The sequence below is a fragment of the Pelophylax lessonae genome (assembly GCF_965119305.1).
Source record: "Pelophylax lessonae genome assembly, chromosome: 2".
Classification (NCBI taxonomy): Eukaryota; Metazoa; Chordata; class Amphibia; order Anura; family Ranidae; genus Pelophylax; species Pelophylax lessonae.
Genome location: NC_138769.1, coordinates 541,760,785 through 541,780,558, shown reverse-complemented (window position 1 = coordinate 541,780,558; position 19,774 = coordinate 541,760,785). Strand labels below are relative to the sequence as shown.

General features: G+C 48.0%; 1 protein-coding gene across 1 annotated transcript in view; it reads right to left on the bottom strand.

The window, feature by feature from the left end:
* DNAJC15 (DnaJ heat shock protein family (Hsp40) member C15) overlaps nucleotides 1-19,532 on the bottom strand; it is a 93,306-nt gene extending 73,774 nt beyond the window's left edge. Inside the window, exon 1 of the mRNA XM_082245943.1 lies at nucleotides 19,383-19,532. Coding sequence (XP_082102069.1) covers nucleotides 19,383-19,490 — 108 coding nt within the window. The 5' untranslated portion in view covers nucleotides 19,491-19,532. The remainder of the gene's footprint in view (nucleotides 1-19,382) is intronic.
* Nucleotides 19,533-19,774: the final 242 nt, after the last annotated feature.

The following is a 19,774-nucleotide window of genomic DNA, read 5'->3' as shown; positions in this document are numbered from 1 at the left end:
ATCCCCTCTCCACCGAATAATTTGGTGGAGGGGGGGGGGGGGGATTATGGTGTGGGGTTGTTTTTCAGGGGTTGGGCTTGGCCCCTTCGTTCCAGTGAAGGGAATTCTTAAGTCCCCGTTCACATTAGGTTGCTCCGACTTAGGGGGTGACCTGTGACATAATGGAAGTCTATGCAAGTCGCCTCCTGGTCGCCCCAAAGTAGTACAGGACCCTTTTTCTAAGTCGGAGCGACTTGCGTCGCTCCTATTAGAACGGCTCCTGTACTACACAGTGGGAGCGACGGTACACGACTTGTCAGGCTGACCAAGTCGCCTGACAAGTCGTACCAGTGTGAATGGACACTAAGCCTCATGTACACTGCTGCCGATAAACTGACGTTTAGGAGCAGTTGGGCTTTTTTTTCCAGCAGCCCCTGAACTCTCCTCCATGTTATCTTATCTGTCCATGTACACTGAGATGCTTATAGTTGTTTAAAGGCAGTTGAGTTTAGTGGCATTTTTTTTTTTTAAAGCGGAGTTCCACCCAAAAGTGGAACTTCCGCTTTAGGGAGTCCTGACCCCCCGACATGCCACATTTGGCATGTCATTTTTTGGGGGGGGGGAGCGGGTACCTAGTTTTGACAGGTACCCGCTCCCACTTCCGCTCGGAGCGCCGCGGCGCCCTGAGCGGAAGTTCTCCTCTCCCCCTCCCTCCCTGCAATCTTCTGGGACACGTCAGAGGTCCCAGAAGATTGCCGGCCAATCACGGCGCGCAGCGCGACTCGCGCATGCGCAGTGGGTACCCGGCTGTGAAGCCGCAAACTGTAACAGCCGGGTGCCCCACAGCAGTGATGCCGGCGCCGAGGGAGAGGATCGAGGCTTCCGGCGGCCGCATCGCTGGACCGTTGGACAGGTGAGTAAATGGCTGGAACTCCGCTTTAAGTTCAGACGGAAGTTTGACAATTGAAACGCCAAATGCTTGTAACAGCGTGCAAACGCGTCTAAACGTGGTAACACGCGTTTATAAGCGCTTCGTTTAGAGGCGTTTTGAATGGGGATACATTTCTGGCCATTTTACAGTGTACATCATGTACACGCATAAACGTGGCATGTAAACTCACAAAACTGACCTTTTTACCGTCGGTTACTAGCTGTCAAGTTCCAGCCTTCAGGAGGGGTTTTCAAAATGTCCCGTGTACATGAAGCCTTAAGGGGTCAGGAATCCAAGACATTTTGCACAATTTCAAAGTTCCCAGAGGTTAAATACAGCAACAGGATGCAAAGCAAAACACCGGTACACGAAAAAGGGTACAGCTTCTAAACCAGATGTGAACACACCAGAGATCCTGGAAAGAGTGTAAGCATATCAGCCACTTGTAGTCAAATTGTGACACCCAACAACAAGAGTTAAGAATCTCCTGAAAACTACAAAGAGAAACCTCCATCAAGTTCAAAAAAATAAAGAAAGAAAAGCACCAAAAGTGGGAAAAAAAAAAATATCCCTTGTATACCTCCAATTCTGTCTCAGGGTAAAATAGGGTGACCCACAAACAGAGCACCTTTATTCAAAAGCATACATAGGTCATGTGGGAAATTTGAACCTTTTTTAAAAGGTAGTGCTGATCCCTTATGGAAATGTGTCAATATTGTCCTACTATGTTTCAGCCTTTGGGCTATTAGTTGTAAGGCCAGACAAATTGGGCTAATCCTAGCTTCACTGGTTATACCCATCAGACTGACTTCTAATGCCCCGTACACACGTGCAGATTATCTGCAGACTTTTGTCTGCAGACTTACCAAAACCATATAATATGAGGTCAAACCTAAACACTTTCAATTTGTATGCAATCAGGCAGGCCCTTGCACTACATAGAAAAGGTAAGTCTGCAGACAAAAGTCTGCAGATAATCTGCACGTGTGTACGGGGCATTAGGCTCACAGTCAGCTCCTCACAAACTGCTTCGGCCTCGACAGCCAACAGAAAATTTTCAAATCCTGGTTTGAACCGACAACTCTATCTGCAAGTACAGAGAAGTCTGGCCATGCTCTTCCCATCTGTCTAACACAACCCCTTTCACAGCACCAATGGTTTACGCAGGAGCCCCGAGAGGGTGCAGTTTCTTTAACTGGGCCTATACCCAACTTCCACATACTGTACATGCCTGGAATCTACTCGGGTGAAAATATCACCCTAGAATATCCTGTATATAGACAAACTCCTGGGAGGCCGAGTCAAATGGTGTCACAATTTAATTTCAGACAGGAGGATGAGATTGCCATTATAAAGGTGCTTTCTTGCCTTGTCTAAAAATGCTGGTCTTGGGATTTTAAAATGCTTTCTTCTACTCTTTGGCCCCCCTTTAGCATCCATGGAAAAATGTCTCCTGGATACATTACTTTTTTGTACGCCACTGGCGGGAGCAGTTGTCTTTTTAAGGAGGAGTACAATTGCTGAAATACTCAGTCGTGACCCACCCACCCACAGTGTATGATTGGCACACACGTCTTGGCCAAAAGTGAATTTGCATGGTATCATGTTAAATGCAGTTTGGCATGCGCCACATCTCAAAAACCTACCCTCTACACCAGGGCAATGTAAATAAATCAGCTGATGTTATATGAACTAAAATAAGTACATTTCCAAAAAAAAAAAAAAAAGAACAAACAAACAAACACCATAAGAAGGCATTGAATTATGGGGAAAGGGTAAGATGTAGCCTTTTACGGGGGAAATGGTAGGAAGGATATAGGAGCTGTGACACCACTACGTTCCGTGCTGATCGGTATAACCTGCAGGTCGGATCCCTCTCTCTACCGCTTGTATCCAATTGTTTTGCTGTAAGTTCATTTATTTTTTATTAAAAGAACACTCTTTGGAACATGCTGCATGATGAGTTTTCTTTTTACTATGTATATAACATGGCCGAAGATTAAAGGAGTTGTAAAGTCAGTAAGGTTTTTTATCTTAAAGCGGAGTTCCAGCCATTTCACTCACCTGTCCAACGGTCCAGCGATGAGGCCGTCCGAAGCCTCGATCCTCTCCCTCGGCATCACTGCTGTGGGCACCCGGCTGTGACAGTTTGCGGCTTCACAGCCGGGTACCCACTGCGCATGCGCGAGTCGCGTTGCGCGCCGTGATTGGCCGGCAATCTTCTGGGACCTCTGACATGTCCCAGAAGATTGCAGGGAGGGAGGGGGAGAGGAGAACTTCCTCTGAGGGCGCCGCGGCGCTCCGAGCGGAAGTGGGAGCGGGTACCTGTCAAAACTAGGTACCTGCTCCCCCCCCAAACAAATGACATGCCAAATGTGGCATGTCAGGGGGTTAGGACCACCTAAAGCGGAAGTTCCACTTTTGGGTGGAACTCCGCTTTAATGCATTCTATGTATCAAGATAAAAATGCCTTCTGTGTGCAGCAGCCTCCTCAGCACCCCTTAAACTTACCTGAGCGGCTCCATCTCTGTCCAGTGATGTCCACAAGTCCCTCAGCCATCCTGGGACTCTCCCTCCTGATTGGCTGAGATACAGCCGCGACGCCATTGGCTTCCATGCCTGTCAAAGTCAGTGAGCCAATCAGGCGAGAGAGGGGGCGGGGCCGAACAGCAGCTCCGTGTCTGAATGGACACATGGAGCTGCAGCTCGGCTGCCCCCATAGCAAGCTGCTCGCTGTGGGGGCACTCGATAGGAGGGAGGGGCCAGGAGCAGCAACGAGGGACCCAAGAAGACAAGGATCCGGGCTGCTCTGTGCAAAATCAACTGCACAGACCAGGTAAGTATAACATGTTTGTTAATTTTTTTCTTTTAAACAAGACTTTACAATTACTTTAAAGACAGGCTCCTAAAAAGAGATCTGGATTGTTGGTTAAGACATCTATGGAACATAAGATCTTACTCTCACACAGTGCCGGTATACAGCTGATCCCGGGTGACTGAAAGTATCCTACAACCCAAGCTGTGCATGATCTCATATAATTTGGTAATCATGGAGTTTTGGTAAGAGGCAAACTTTTCTATTTTTTAAACACTGGTGGAATATAGAAGCAATGTGTTTGATTCAAGTATCAACACTGGAAACAGAGCTCCTTGTTAAAGTGCCGGGTCACACTTGTGCGATGCGGGAAGGCTGCGAATATGCAGCCTGTTCCCGCATCGCAAACGCACCCCTGGCAGTTCACATTGCCATATGCAATACGCAGGGGGTGTCAATGAAATGTTAACGACACCCCCAGTTTGATCGCATATCGCAGTGCGATCTGACAGTTCGCACAGGAACGGATCGCACAGTGGTTCAAAGTGTGGAGTATATATTTTTTGTTCATCCAATAGCACACTTTTATAATATAGATCTAAAAGGGTAATACGAGTCTAAACTGTACAAGATCCTGAAGCTTTAAAAGGTTTTAGACTAGCGGAGAGATATCTAGTAGAGAACTGCTCTATAGGCCCATCCTGCAGGGTCACCATACCCATAACAATATGACCATGCAATTTTTGTACAATCAACTTTAGATGTACCAAAAACTATGTATTATGAGGAACTACCTAATCTATCCAATCAATTTTGTAACTTGTCAAACATCTCCTTGCTACAATCAGACTGTATTGTGTTCAGCTTAATACATTACCATTAGAAAGCTGGCACAAGGCCATTTTGGCATTACCACACATTTACTCTTTAGGTATGAAAAGGACTAAAGGACCCTGGATGCAACCCCCCTTCCCAAACACAACAGTACCTGCCAATGGGGAAATACAGCCAACTTTTCCAGGACTTCAGAAGTCTACCACAAAGAGACTCCATGTCACAGACAGGCCTCGGGAAAAAAAATAGTATCCGATAGTCAAAATGGCAATCGTTCATGATTTACAGTGCTTTAGCAAACTAAATGTCATTCAAGTCTGGGCCCTATTTAGGATATTAATGCTCATTACCTATCCCAGTGACACCAGGACAAGAAACAAAAATAAGAGAAAAGAAAACCTGACAAAAATGCCCCAACCCCCCCCCCCCCCCACACACTACTATATACAGTGGGTACGGAAAGTATTCAGACCCCCTTAAATTTTTCACTCTTTGTTATATTGCAGCCATTTGCTAAAATCATTTAGGTTCATTCTTCTTCCTCATGAATGTACACATAGCACCCCATACTGACAGAAAAACAAACACAGAATTGTTGACATTGTTGCAGATTTATTAAAAAAGAAAAACTGAAATATCACATGGTCCTAAGTATTCAGACCCTTTGCTGTGACACTCATATTTAACTCAGGTGCTTTCCATTTCTTCTGATCATCCTTGAGATGGTTCTACACCTTCGAGTCCAGCTGTGTTTGATTATACTGATTGGACTTGATTAGGAAAGCCACACACCTGTCTATACAAGACCTTCCAGATCACAATGCATGTCAGAGCAAATGAGAATCATGAGGTCAAAGGAACTGCCTGAAGAGCTCAGAGACAGAATTGTGGCAAGGCACAGATCTGGCCAAGGTTACAAAAAGATTTCTGCTGCACTTAAGGTTCCTAAGAGCACAGTGGCCTCCATAATCCTCAAATGGAAGACGTTTGGGACGACCAGAACCCTTCCTAGAGCTGGCCGTCCGGCCAAACTGAGCTATCGGGGGAGAAGAGCCTTGGTGAGAGAGGTAAAGAAGAACCCAAAGATCACTGTGGCTGAGCTCCAGAGATGCAGTCAGGAGATGGGAGAAAGTTGTAGAAAGTCAACCATCACTGCAGCCCTCCACCAGTCGGGGCTTTATGGCAGAGTGGCCCGACGGAAGCCTCTCCTCAGTGTAAGACACATGAAAGCCCGCATGGAGTTTGCTAAAAAAAACACCTGAAGGACTCCAAGATGGTGAGAAATAAGATTCTCTGGTCTGATAAGACCAAAATAGAACTTTTTGGCCTTAATTCTAAGCGGTATGTGTGGAGAAAACCAGGCACTGCTCATCACCTGCCCAATACAGTCCCAACAGTGAAGCATGGTGGTGGCAGCATCATGCTGTGGGGGTGTTTTTCAGCTGCAGGGACAGGACGACTAGTTGCAATCGAGGGAAAGATGAATGCAGCCAAGTACAGGGATATCCTGGACAAAAACCTTCTCCAGAGTGCTCTGGACCTCAGACTGAGCCGAAGGTTTACCTTCCAACAAGACAATGACCCTAAGCACACAGCTAAAATAACGAAGGAGTGGCTTCACAACTCCGTGACTGTTTTTGAATGGCCCAGCCAGAGCCCTGTCTTAAACCCAATTGAGCATCTCTGGAGAGACCTAAAAATGGCTGTCCACCAATGTTTACCATCCAACCTGACAGAACTGGAGAGGATCTGCAAGGAGGAATGGCAGAGGATCCCCAAATCCAGGTGTGAAAGACTTGTTGCATCTTTCCCAAAAAGACTCCTGGCTGTATTAGATCAAAAGGGGGCTTCTACTAAATACTGAGCAAAGGGTCTGAATACTTAGGACCATGTGATATTTCAGTTTTTCTTTTTTAATAAATCTGCAACAATGTCAACAATTCTGTGTTTTTCTGTCAGTATGGGGTGCATTCATGAGGAAGAAGAATGAACTTAAATGATTTTAGCAAATGGCTGCAATATAACAAAGAGTGAAAAATTTAAGGGGGTCTGAATACTTTCCGTACCCACTGTAAATATACTTCTGTTGCTGTCCCTCCACCAGAGAGATATTCCATCAAACTGTATAAGTGTGACACCCCGTGACTGTTATAGATAGTGAAGTTAAAGCGGAGTTCCACCCAAAAGTGGAACTTCCGCTTTAGGGAGTCCTGACCCCCCGACATGCCACATTTGGCATGTCATTTTTTGGGGGGGGGAGCGGATACCTAGTTTTGACAGGTACCCGCTCCCACTTCCGCTCGGAGCGCCGCGGCGCCCTGAGCGGAAGTTCTCCTCTCCCCCTCCCTCCCTGCAATCTTCTGGGACACGTCAGAGGTCCCAGAAGATTGCCGGCCAATCACGGCGCGCAGCGCGACTCGCGCATGCGCAGTGGGTACCCGGCTGTGAAGCCGCAAACTGTAACAGCCGGGTGCCCACAGCAGTGATGCCGGCGCCGAGGGAGAGGATCGAGGCTTCCGGCGGCCGCATCGCTGGACCGTTGGACAGGTGAGTAAATGGCTGGAACTCCGCTTTAAAGCTCCAGGCTTCAAAAAAAAAAAAAAATAATAAAAAGTCAACAGCTACAAATACTGTAGCTGCTGAATTTTATAAGGACACTTACCTGTCCAGGAATGCAGCAGGGTCCTCACATGAGCCGATTTTTCAATCAGCTATTGGGTGCTGCCGCCGCCATCTCTACTAAGGGAAACCGGCAGGGAAGCCTTGTGGCAAACTCAACAGAAGTGGGAGTGGGTACCCGTCAAAACCAGGTACCGGCTCCCCCCCCCAAAAAAAAATGCCAAACGTGGCAGCGGAGGATGGGGGGGAAGGGGAGGCAGACCAGCAGAGCTTCCCCTTTTGGCTGGAGCTCCACTTTAAATCACTTCAATGGGGGACACAGACATTAATAAAAACCAGACAAATATTCCATTCTTTCCATCCTTTCAAAAATCTAAACAAAGAAGTTTTAGCTGAAATTTGGCCTGTGCCATATATGTAGCAGTAATGTATATGCCCCACATCAAATCACAGGGCACTATTCCTCCCACTGACATATCAAAAAATGGGGCACTATTCCTCCCAATGACACCAAACCATGGGGCACTATTCCCCAAACTGACACCAAACCATGGGGCACTATTCCCCAAACTGACACCAAACCATGGGGCACTATTCCCCAAACTGACACCAAACTATGGGGCACTATTCCCCAAACTGACACCAAACCATGGGGCACTATTCCCCAAACTGACACCAAACCATGGGCCACTGTTCCCCAAACTGACACCAAACCATGGGCCACTGTTCCCCAAACTGACACCAAACCATGGGCCACTGTTCCCCAAACTGACACCAAACCATGGGCCACTGTTCCCCAAACTGACACCAAACCATGGGCCACTGTTCCCCAAACTGACACCAAACCATGGGCCACTGTTCCCCAAACTGACACCAAACCATGGGCCACTGTTCCCCAAACTGACACCAAACCATGGGCCACTGTTCCCCAAACTGACACAAAACCATGGGCCACTGTTCCCCAAACTGACACAAAACCATGGGCCACTGTTCCCCAAACTGACACAAAACCATGGGCCACTGTTCCCCAAACTGACACAAAACCATGGGCCACTGTTCCCCAAACTGACACAAAACCATGGGCCACTGTTCCCCAAACTGACACAAAACCATGGGCCACTGTTCCCCAAACTGACACAAAACCATGGGCCACTGTTCCCCAAACTGACACAAAACCATGGGCCACTGTTCCCCAAACTGACACAAAACCATGGGGCACTGTTCCCCAAACTGACACAAAACCATGGGGCACTGTTCCCCAAACTGACACAAAACCATGGGGCACTGTTCCCCAAACTGACACAAAACCATGGGGCACTGTTCCCCAAACTGACACAAAACCATGGGCCACTGTTCCCCAAACTGACACAAAACCATGGGCCACTGTTCCCCAAACTGACACAAAATCATGGGCCACTGTTCCCCAAACTGACACAAAATCATGGGCCACTGTTCCCCAAACTGACACAAAATCATGGGCCACTGTTCCCCAAACTGACACAAAATCATGGGCCACTGTTCCCCAAACTGACACAAAATCATGGGCCACTGTTCCCCAAACTGACACAAAATCATGGGCCACTGTTCCCCAAACTGACACAAAATCATGGGCCACTGTTCCCCAAACTGACACAAAATCATGGGGCACTGTTCCCCAAACTGACACAAAATCATGGGCCACTGTAACCCAAACTGACACAAAATCATGGGCCACTGTTCCCCAAACTGACACAAAATCATGGGCCACTGTTCCCCAAACTGACACAAAATCATGGGCCACTGTTCCCCAAACTGACACAAAATCATGGGCCACTGTTCCCCAAACTGACACAAAATCATGGGCCACTGTTCCCCAAACTGACACAAAATCATGGGCCACTGTTCCCCAAACTGACACAAAATCATGGGCCACTGTTCCCCAAACTGACACAAAATCATGGGGCACTGTTCCCCAAACTGACACAAAATCATGGGGCACTATTCCTCCAACTAACATCAAATCATGGGGCACTATTACTGCTCCGAATATCAATGATGAGGTACTGGTCACAGTTCGGCCCCCCTACAGTTCGAAGGACAATAAAGTGGCCCCCCTGCCTTAAGGCAACTGGATATTCCCTGGTCCTTAAATAATTTAAAAATGAGTAGTAGCAGCAGCAGCATTTAGTAGCAGGAGGAGGAGGTTAAAACAAGTAAAATATACCTTCCACTCAGTCTAGCAGCATGTGGATAAAAAAAATCATTAGGGTTGACAGAGTTTAGTTCCGCTTTAGAGAATAAAATTTTTATTAAAGTAACTAGTTTAAAGCTGAATTCTAGGGAATAAAAAAAAAAAAAAATTCTCCTAAGCAAAACAGGCAGTTAACCTTTGCAGTGCAGAGAGAGTACCACTGCAAGGGTAAAGCATTGCAGCATTTAAGGTTTCCTAAGTCATTTCTTCCAATAAACGGCAGCAGTATACTGAGCCCAGTAAAGTGTAGTAAGCTTACCTAGTCCGCAGCATGTCATGTTTTATTGAGAGAGGTGACCTTTAGCACACTACCACGAGAATGCCAACCTTGGCCAAGACTCCACACATTTCATTCATACAGTGCTATGCATTTTTTAGAAAGCTGAGGGGAAACAGTGTTACAATTTATAGAGAACATAAAAAAGGTCTGCATTTGCTCTCCAATAAATGTACTAAAAAAAAAAAAAAAAAAAAAACATACGTCATACTTACCTCCTCTGTGCAGTGTTTTTTGCACAGAGCAGCCTGGATCCTCCTCTTCCCAGGTCCCTTGTCGGTGCTCCTGTCTCCTCCCTTCTTGCCTGACCAATTACTGCGGCTGGCTATCGGGACACAGAAGCCAGCCGCCCAAAGATGTCAGTGGCCGGGAGTCACCCCTCTCTGCTCTGCCCCTCCAGGGCTCACTGAAGAGCCGGGCTGTGGAGGAGATAGGAGCGCTCCGTTGAGAGCCTGAGTCAGCTGCCGATACAGGACCTGGCCTAGTTCTGTGGATTCAGCCCTGTTGGGTGGGTGAATCTGGGTCACAGGAATGCAGTACCAAGTGCACTCATTTGACCCATAGGAGAAGTATGGCCAAAAAAAGCTTTGACCATACTTTTCCTTTATAGTCACTGTCACTTAATCAACATTTCTTTAAAAATGCTACACCTGCTAAGAAGCCTGTGCCATTGAACACCACTCCCTTGAAGGATAAACCACTGGTGAAGTCTTCTACAAATGACCCTCTCAGAGTGTTAATCCCTTGTGTCCCACACAATGCTGAATGTTTGCTCCCACCAACTTCAACTACACTGCAGAACACATGTGGGAGGTCAGCAATTTTAAAGGCTAAAGCCCCGTACACACGTACCGATCGGCCGTCTTTTGTCCAGGGCTGTCTTGTCTGTTGAAAACTGCAAAAGACTGCACACAAATTTTGTCGGCCAACAACAGCCGACTGCAGAAGTGATGTCATGTGATGGTTAACTTTCCTTGTCTTTTTTCTTTTCTGAGCATGCCCAGTCTTGCAAATCTGCTGTCTGTCGGCCGAATTCTGTAATGACTGGCGAACAATCGGCCGTTCTGGTGTTGGCCAACAAAAATTTTAATGCTTGCACGACAGATTCTTTTCGGCCGAAAGTGCGCTGTTGGCTGTCGGAAGCATCATACTAACAAGCCAAAAATCGGCCGACAATCAGTACGTGTGTACGGGGCTTTAGTTCACCTTTAAAAAAATAAATAAATGCACATTTTTGCAGGAAAAGCAAGCATTGCATTCGCTATGAAGTGAAAAAAAAAAATATTGGGATTTTTGATGGTAAAATCAATTTCTCTGATGTTCATTGACGGACACAGCTCCTTATCTTCATAACCATTGAGTTATACTTTCCCTTACAGGAGTAGGTCACTAGGAAAAAAAAAAAAAAAAGAATCTGGCTACGCCTATGGGCAGTCCCAAGGGGTATACTCTCTCGCTGCTATAGGTACTCAGTTTTGTTGCAAGCAATGCCAGAAGAATTACAACTCCACAGAGGGGTGAGTGCTGTGTCCGTCAATGAACATCAGAGATATGGATTTTACGTTAAGTCAAAAATCCCATTTTCTCTTTCATTCATTGACGGACACAGCTCCTGATCCTCATAACCATTGGGACATCCCAAAGCAGTGTTAAACAAGGAGGGGTGGGAACAGCAAAAAAATTCCCCAGGCTAAAACAGTAGTCAAGCAGGCAACAGGAGGAGCTCAACCAAAAACTACTGGAGCCCACCTAAAAAAAGAAAACAAAAAAAGGAGAACACAATACACCCTCAGAGGATCAAGTCCTCTAAGCAGCAGCCTGCAAAACCTTGCGGCCAAAGGAAGCATCCGCAGATGCCAACACATCCACTTTATAGAACTTGAAAGTGTGCACTAACGACCAGGTGGCCCTGCACAAATAGTTAGTCTGACTTCCTAAAAGACTCCCTAGCTGCCAGGTACACCCTAACTGCCCAGTCCAAGGCATGTTCCTTCGGATGTTTCGGCCTGGGACACAGGGAAAGCAATACAATGTCTTTATTCAAATGAAAATCAGATACAACCTTTGGGAGGAACGACGGACAGGGGCGAAGAACCTCCTTATCTCTGTGAATCACCAAGTAAGGTCAATAACAGGATAACGCTGCCAATTCTGACACCCTGCGCGCAGAGGTGATAGCCACCAAAAAAGCCACCTTCTGGAGACAGCGTAAGCAAGGGAATCTCCTGAAGATTCTCAAAAATAGGCTTCTGTAAGGACCAAAAGCACCAAATTGAGGTCCCAAAAGGTGGCAACGGAGACTACACTGGAGGAACCAAATGACGGACACCCTGAAGAAAGGTACGCACCAGGGAGTGTGTGGCCAAGGGTCATTGGATGAAGACCGCCAAAAGCCAACACCTGGCCCTTGATGGTGCTCAACGCTAATTTCTGTTCAACCCCCTGTTGAAGGAAGGTCAAAATCTGAGCCCATTAGGAGCGAGGATGAACTCCAAGAGACTCACACCACGCAATGTACGTCTTCCACGTACGATGGTAGATCTTCCTAGAAGTTGATTTCCTAGCTTTCGTTCAGAAATGACATTCAGTTTTAAACTGAATGTTAAAAGCAAGTGACATTTTCAAACGACATTATTTTATTCAGTGAATGAACAAAGATATTTCGTATGAATATTTTCGCCCCAAAAAAAAAAAAAAAATAGATACGTGTATGGCCAGCATAGGGCTCAGTTCACACATATGCAGTTTGCTTTTAATCCGTTTCTGCAGTGCTTTTTGCACATGCGATTTGCATTTTTTGAATGCGTTTTTTTGGCCAATTTGTTGGGCAGATTAAAAAAGGTAAATCATGACAAAAATGCACTACATGCTTTTCTGCAGTTTCTCCATTAAGGTCTATTGAACCAAAAAAAGCACCGTTTTGTGTTGAAACAAATTCCTTGACCCTTTCCAAGTTGACAACTATTTTCATAATCAATTAGTTGTCAATTAATTAGCTGTTTCAGCCCTACACAGGATGAAGCCCCGGGAATGTATACGGCGTAGAGGGCTGGAACAAACCGTTCTGCCCACCTTAGAATGCCAGTTAGCTCCCGTGCCTTCGGGACATTTTTTTTGCCCCCTTGGTGATTGACATAAGCCACAGCCGTGGTATTGTCCAATTGAATGCGCACTGGACATCCCTGAAGACGATCTGTCCAATGGTCCAGGCACAGTCTGACTGCTTGGAGTTCCAAGACATTGATCGGTAGTCTGGACTTCCAGTGTCCAGATCCCTTAGCAGAATTTTTGCAGATTTTTGCCACCATATCAGGGACTCCTTTGTTCCCTGACTCAGCCAGATCTGATTGTCCGGAGACTGCGGAGTCTTGTCCCATTTGGCTAGAACCTTCCTTTGCAGGGACCTCATATGGAGCTGTGCAAACGGAAACCACCAGGAAGGTAGACACCATTAGGCCCAGGACCCGCATGCAAGTCCGGAGGGATGACCATCTGCTGGCCAGGAGGAGACGAATTGCAGCCTGCAATGTCTGGAATTTGTCCAGAGGAAGGAGCACTCTGGCTAAGGCCGAGTCCAGGGTCAGACCTAGATAGCCCAGCTTTGTGGATGGAACCAGAGCAGACTTCTGAAAATTCTGAATCCAGCCGAACTCCCTCAGAGTTCGTATGGCGATTTCCAGATTTTCCGACAGAGCAGTAGAAGACTCCGCTCGTAGAAGGGGGTCGTCCAAGTAGCCCAGTACCACGATACCCCTTTGGCGTAAAAATGCCAGCAGTGGGGCTAACATTTTGGTGAAGACCCGAGGAGCACAGGCGAGACCAAAGGGTAACACCACAAACTGATAATGCTCCTCTCCCACGGCAAAGCAGAGGAAGCGCTGGTGACTGGCTCATATTGGAATGTGAAGGTAAGCATCTTTGATGTCGATAGAGACGAGAAAATCCCCCTGATGCAGAGATGCGACAACCGTGTGATTGGACTCCATCGTGAACTTCTGCAACCGCACAAAGCAGTTCAGTGCCTTGAGGTCCAGGATTGGATGCACCTTGCCATCCTTCCTGGGAACTGTAAACAGGTTAAAGTAAAAATCCTGAAAACGTTCCGAAGTCGGAATCGGGACAATCACGACTTGAAGCAACAGGTCTTGTACAGCCCCAAACAGACTCTGTAAATAGTCCGGGGACAGGCGCAAGTTGGAAGGAATGAACATTTCCAGGGGACAAGAGTGAAACTCGATCTTGTAGCCGAACCGAACAACTTCACGGACCCACTTGTCTTGTCCCAGGGAAGTCCACGGGTCCGGAAACCAACTAAGACATCCCCCGCCCCCAATATGGGTGAGAGAGCACCTTCATTCTGAAGGAGCCTTGTCCGCGGGTCTGGAGAAGCCCGCTCTTGTGTTGGCCAGACCAGGTTCATTTGGATCCTCCAGAAGAGGCCCTGAAAGGCTTCGAGCCCTTCTAAGTCAACCCTGAGGGATGAAATAAATTCTTATGAGCCGAGAAGGAGGGCCCATGTCTACAATGAGGTTCCTTGCCCTTAGTAGTCTGCAGAAGAAAAGTACTCCTTCCCCCTCCGAGACCTTTAATGATGTAATCCAGGGTAGCCCAAAACAGGCGATTCCGTTGAAAGGGGGAGATCAGTAAAGGCCTTTTTAGAAGTCTGGTCTGCAGACCAGCATTTAAGCCAAAAGACACGCCGAAGGACCACTGCCAAAACAGAAAGCCTAGCCACTAGAGGAGACGCATCCAAAGAGGCATCACAGATAAACTGCAGCCCCTGGTCCTCCAGCTCAGCAAAGACAGGGGGGAATTGGTTCTCCCTCCAGCTCACTGTGTTTAAAGCTTAGCCCACTCGGTCAGAGTTTGGGACACTAGGGCAATGGTGAATACTGGCCTCAGTGCCGAACCAGCCAGAGTGTACACATTGATTGCACGCCACAGCCTCTGCCGCCTTCCTGTCAGCCGGCTCCTTAAAGGCCAGGGACTCTTCACCTGGAATTATGGTTGAAATCCGCTTCTTAATAAGGGGTTCTTCATAGGGGTAATGCCTAGTAAAGCTTTTGGGGACCCCAAGAGGATGCTTTGGTTGTCCCCACCCTTTAGCTAAAATTCTGTCAAAATAGGCGGGGAAAGAAAACATCTTCGCCACTCTGGATGGCTTGTGAGTGCCAAAGGGAAGCTGTGCCTCCGTTGCAGCTGCTTCATCCATCTTCAATATCTCACGCACAGATACAATCAGTGCTTCCACCAGCACCTTTTCGTGTGCGGTTGCAGATGTGGAGGAATCATCCTCACTATCTGAGGATTCTGTCCACGTGGTCGCAGACCAAGCAGGGTGTACCACGTCCGTGGTGGCTGAATCAAATTCAGGATCTGATGAGACAGATGAGGCAGCGGAAGGCAGGGGGGAGGGGTAAACAACGACTTTTTGCTAGCTGTCACCCGAAAACCCCCTCCAACCTGGACACAAAGGACTTACAGGACCGCCGCCAGTGCATCTATGGATGGTTGGGACCTGGAAGGCTCCAAAGCCTCAGAGAGGGGGGTTAGATGGGGAGATGTGCTCCAAAGACTCCATGAGTCAACAGGAGGACCCCACAAAAAGTGTAAAACACTGCAAAGGGACAACCCCCACTACACTGGCAGCACCACCTGGTCGCCAGGCACAAGCACTAATCGATCCTCAGCAGAGAGAGAGAACCCCACCAGACTCATCCGAAACCAGGCACCTTCAGCCACCAGGATAATCTCCACTCCACGAACGGTGATCAGCAAGTTAAAAGACCCAGGAGTCAGCACCAGGGAATGAGGAGGGGCTGCCACCGCTGAAATCGCCACCCACAGGGCTCCACTGTCATGGCCACCGCTATTTTCAATGGCAAACCACAGCAAAATGGTGGCGGGGGCGTGTTCGGGATCCCACCAGCAAGCCGACACTGCACACGGTTATTCACAGGCAGGGAGACATTTCCCGGACGCAGCTGGACAAATCAGGAAATGTCTCACTGCCTATGATTAGCGGTGTGCAGTGTCGGCTTCCTGGCAGGATCGGGCAGGTGGGATCCCGAACACGCCTGAGCCCATCTCTACTGGTGAGGAAGACTACCCTGCAGTAGAGCAATCTGAAAACGAGGCGTGGAGCGCAGTGTGGAAGGGATGACGTCTATGGCGATGAGGAGGATGGTCTATGTGGACAGCTTTACCCCAGATGTGGCTGTTTTAATCATCGACTATGTGGGTTGCTAAGTGTTGAACCTTCATTAACCACATAACGACCGCCCACCGCAGATATACTGCGGCAGGCAGCCGCCGCTGGGCAAAGTGACGTAGGGGTACGTCACTCGCTCAGCTGCCTGTAGGGGGCAAGCGGGCGCGCTCCCGCCCCCGCTCGTTCACAGGCATCCCCGCGCGAGTGACTGGCGGCTCGGATGTCCGCCGGTCACTCGCGATCTCCCACAGGAGAGGGAGAAAGGCAGACGGCTGATGTAAACAAAGCGCCTGTCATTCTCCCTGGTGTAACTGCAGAGACTATACGATCCTGCTATGTAGGATCATATGTCTCTGTGGTTACATCACAAGCCACGCCCCCCCAGTTAGAATCACGCCCCAAGGGACACACTTAACCCCTTGATCACCAATAACGTTAACCCCTTCCCTGCCAGTGTCATTTTGACAGTAACAGTGCATATTTATAGCATTGATTACTGTAGTAATGTCACTGGTACTCCCAAAAGTGTCAAAAATGTCAGTCAGGGTCCCCATCTGTCCGCCACAATGTCGCAGTCCCGCAAAAAAAAAAAAAAATCACAGATCGCTGCCATTACTAGTAAAAAAAAAAAAAAACATAAAAATGACATAAATCTTTCCCTTTGTTAGTAAACGCAATAACTTTTGTGCAAACCAATCAAAATACGCTTATTGCGATTTTTTTTAACCAAACATATGTAGCAGAAAACAAATTGGCCTAAAATGTTAAAAAATTCTGATTTTTACATTTTTTTTTTTGAGAATTTCATATAAAAAAAAAAAAGTGAAAAATAATTATTTTTTCAAAATTGTCGCTCTTCTTTTGTTTATAGCGCGCAAAAAAAAAAAAACAATCGCACAGGTGATCAAATACCACCAAAAGAAAGCTCTGTTTGTGGGGAAAAAAAGGAATTATGCTCGCAATCCAAGGTTTTACTGTGGTTCTTGTTTTATCCTCAGTCACTAAGGGGTTAAAAATACAAGCATCCAAAAACAACCTGTATGTTTCAGTACTTCATCTGATGTTTATATATAACAATTCATGTAATACAACAAGTCAGCATGTAGAAGGCAATGAAGGGACACTGATGGAGGCAGCACACCATTCACTGACACACAGCTGATGCAACATCAGTGCAATCCATCCCTGGGCTGGCCATGGCATAGAAACATCACAGTAACATAGGATGAACACCGGGGATTTTCAGTCCAAACTAGGAGAATGAATAGTATGTGCGGGTCACTGATCACAAGGGAAGTGTTATAAAAGGATTGTGTGTGTCATCCCGCACAGACACAACTAGGACCCCCAACTCCTCACTACATCAATGTCCCCCTCCCCATGTACTCACCAGTGTGCAATCACTGTCCCCCCTATGTACTCACCAGTGTGCAATCACTGTCCCCCCTATGTACTCACCAGTGTGCGATCAATGTTAGCCCCCTATGTACTCACCAGTGTGCGATCACTGTCCCCCCTCCTATGTACTCACCAGTGTGCGATCACTGTCCCCCCTATGTACTCACCAGTGTGCGATCACTGTCCCCCCTCCTATGTACTCAACAGTGTGCGATCACTGTCCCCCCTCCTATGTACTCAACAGTGTGCGATCACTGTCCCCCCTCCTATGTACTCAACAGTGTGCGATCACTGTCCCCCCGCCTATGTACTCACCAGTGTGCGATCACTGTCCCCCCTATGTACTCACCAGTCTGTGACCAATGTCCCCCCTATGTATTCACCAGTCTGTGACCAATGTCCCCCCTATGTACTCACCAGTGTGCGATCACTGTCCCCCCTCCTATGTACTCACCAGTGTGCGATCACTGTCCCCCCTCCTATGTACTCACCAGTGTGCGATCACTGTCCCCCCTATGTACTCACCAGTCTGTGATCACTGTCCCCCCTATGTATTCACCAGTCTGTGACCAATGTCCCCCCTATGTACTCACCAGTGTGCGATCACTGTCCCCCCTCCTATGTACTCACCAGTGTGCGATCACTGTCCCCCCTACGTACTCACCAGTGTGCGATCACTGTCCCCCCTACGTACTCACCAGTGTGCGATCACTGTCCCCCCTATGTACTCACCAGTGTGCGATCACTGTCCCCCCTATGTACTCACCAGTGTGCGATCACTGTCCCCCCTACGTACTCACCAGTGTGCAATCACTGTCCCCCCTATGTACTCACCAGTGTGCAATCACTGTCCCCCCTATGTACTCACCAGTGTGCGATCAATGTTAGCCCCCTATGTACTCACCAGTGTGCGATCACTGTCCCCCCTCCTATGTACTCAACAGTGTGCGATCACTGTCCCCCCTCCTATGTACTCAACAGTGTGCGATCACTGTCCCCCCGCCTATGTACTCAACAGTGTGCGATCACTGTCCCCCCTCCTATGTACTCAACAGTGTGCGATCACTGCCCCCCCTCCTATGTACTCAACAGTGTGCGATCACTGTCCCCCCTCCTATGTACTCAACAGTGTGCGATCACTGTCCCCCCTCCTATGTACTCAACAGTGTGCGATCACTGTCCCCCCGCCTATGTACTCACCAGTGTGCGATCACTGTCCCCCCTATGTACTCACCAGTCTGTGACCAATGTCCCCCCTATGTATTCACCAGTCTGTGACCAATGTCCCCCCTATGTACTCACCAGTGTGCGATCACTGTCCCCCCTCCTATGTACTCACCAGTGTGCGATCACTGTCCCTCCTATGTACTCACCAGTGTGCGATCACTGTCCCCCCTATGTACTCACCAGTCTGTGATCACTGTCCCCCCTATGTATTCACCAGTCTGTGACCAATGTCCCCCCTATGTATTCACCAGTCTGTGACCAATGTCCCCCCAATGTACTCACCAGTCTGATCAATGTCCCCCCTATGTACTCACCAGTCTGTGATCGATGTCCCCCCCTATGTACTGACCAGTCTGTGATCAATGTCCCCCCCTATGTACTGACCAGTCTGTGATCAATGTCCCCCCCTATGTACTCACCAGTCTGTGATCAATGTCCCCCCTATTTACTCACCAGTCTGTGATCAATGTCCCCCCTATGTACTCACCAGTCTGTGATCAATGTCCCCCCTATTTACTCACCAGTCTGTGATCAATGTCCCCCCTATGTACTCACCAGTCTGTAACCAATGTCCCCCCTATGTATTCACCAGTCTGTGACCAATGTCCCCCCAATGTACTCACCAGTCTGTGATCAATGTCCCCCCCATGTACTCACCAGTCTGTGATCAATGTCCCCCCCATGTACTCACCAGTCTGTGATCAATGTCCCCCCCATGTACTCACCAGTCTGTGATCAATGTCCCCCCTATGTACTCACCAGTCTGTGATCAATGTCCCCCCCATGTACTCACCAGTCTGTGATCAATGTCCCCCCCATGTACTCACCAGTCTGTGATCAATGTCCCCCCTATGTACTCACCAGTCTGTGATCGATGTTAGCTCCCGGGGTCCCCCGGCTCCCCTCCATGTTGTACTCGGGATAGCGCAGTGTTTCCGGAGAAGTCATGCGGCTGCTGGAGGTTGCCATGACACATGGACGGTGCTCGGGAGGGACAAACTTATCCGGAAATGTTAGCGAAGTGTCATCCAGTCCTATCACCGAGGATGAAGGTCACGCGGAGCGCCGCTCACTGCTCCCCTCCCCTCCCCTCCGGAGAAGTGTGTAGAAAGAATTCTATTTTATTGTGTATTCATTCATTCTAGAACCTGGAAGGGGGGCATTCCCTTTACACCATCACATAAAATGTCCCCTTTTCAGGAACTTTGCAGAGATGACAAATATATTATCAGCCCCATCACGATGAAGGTTAA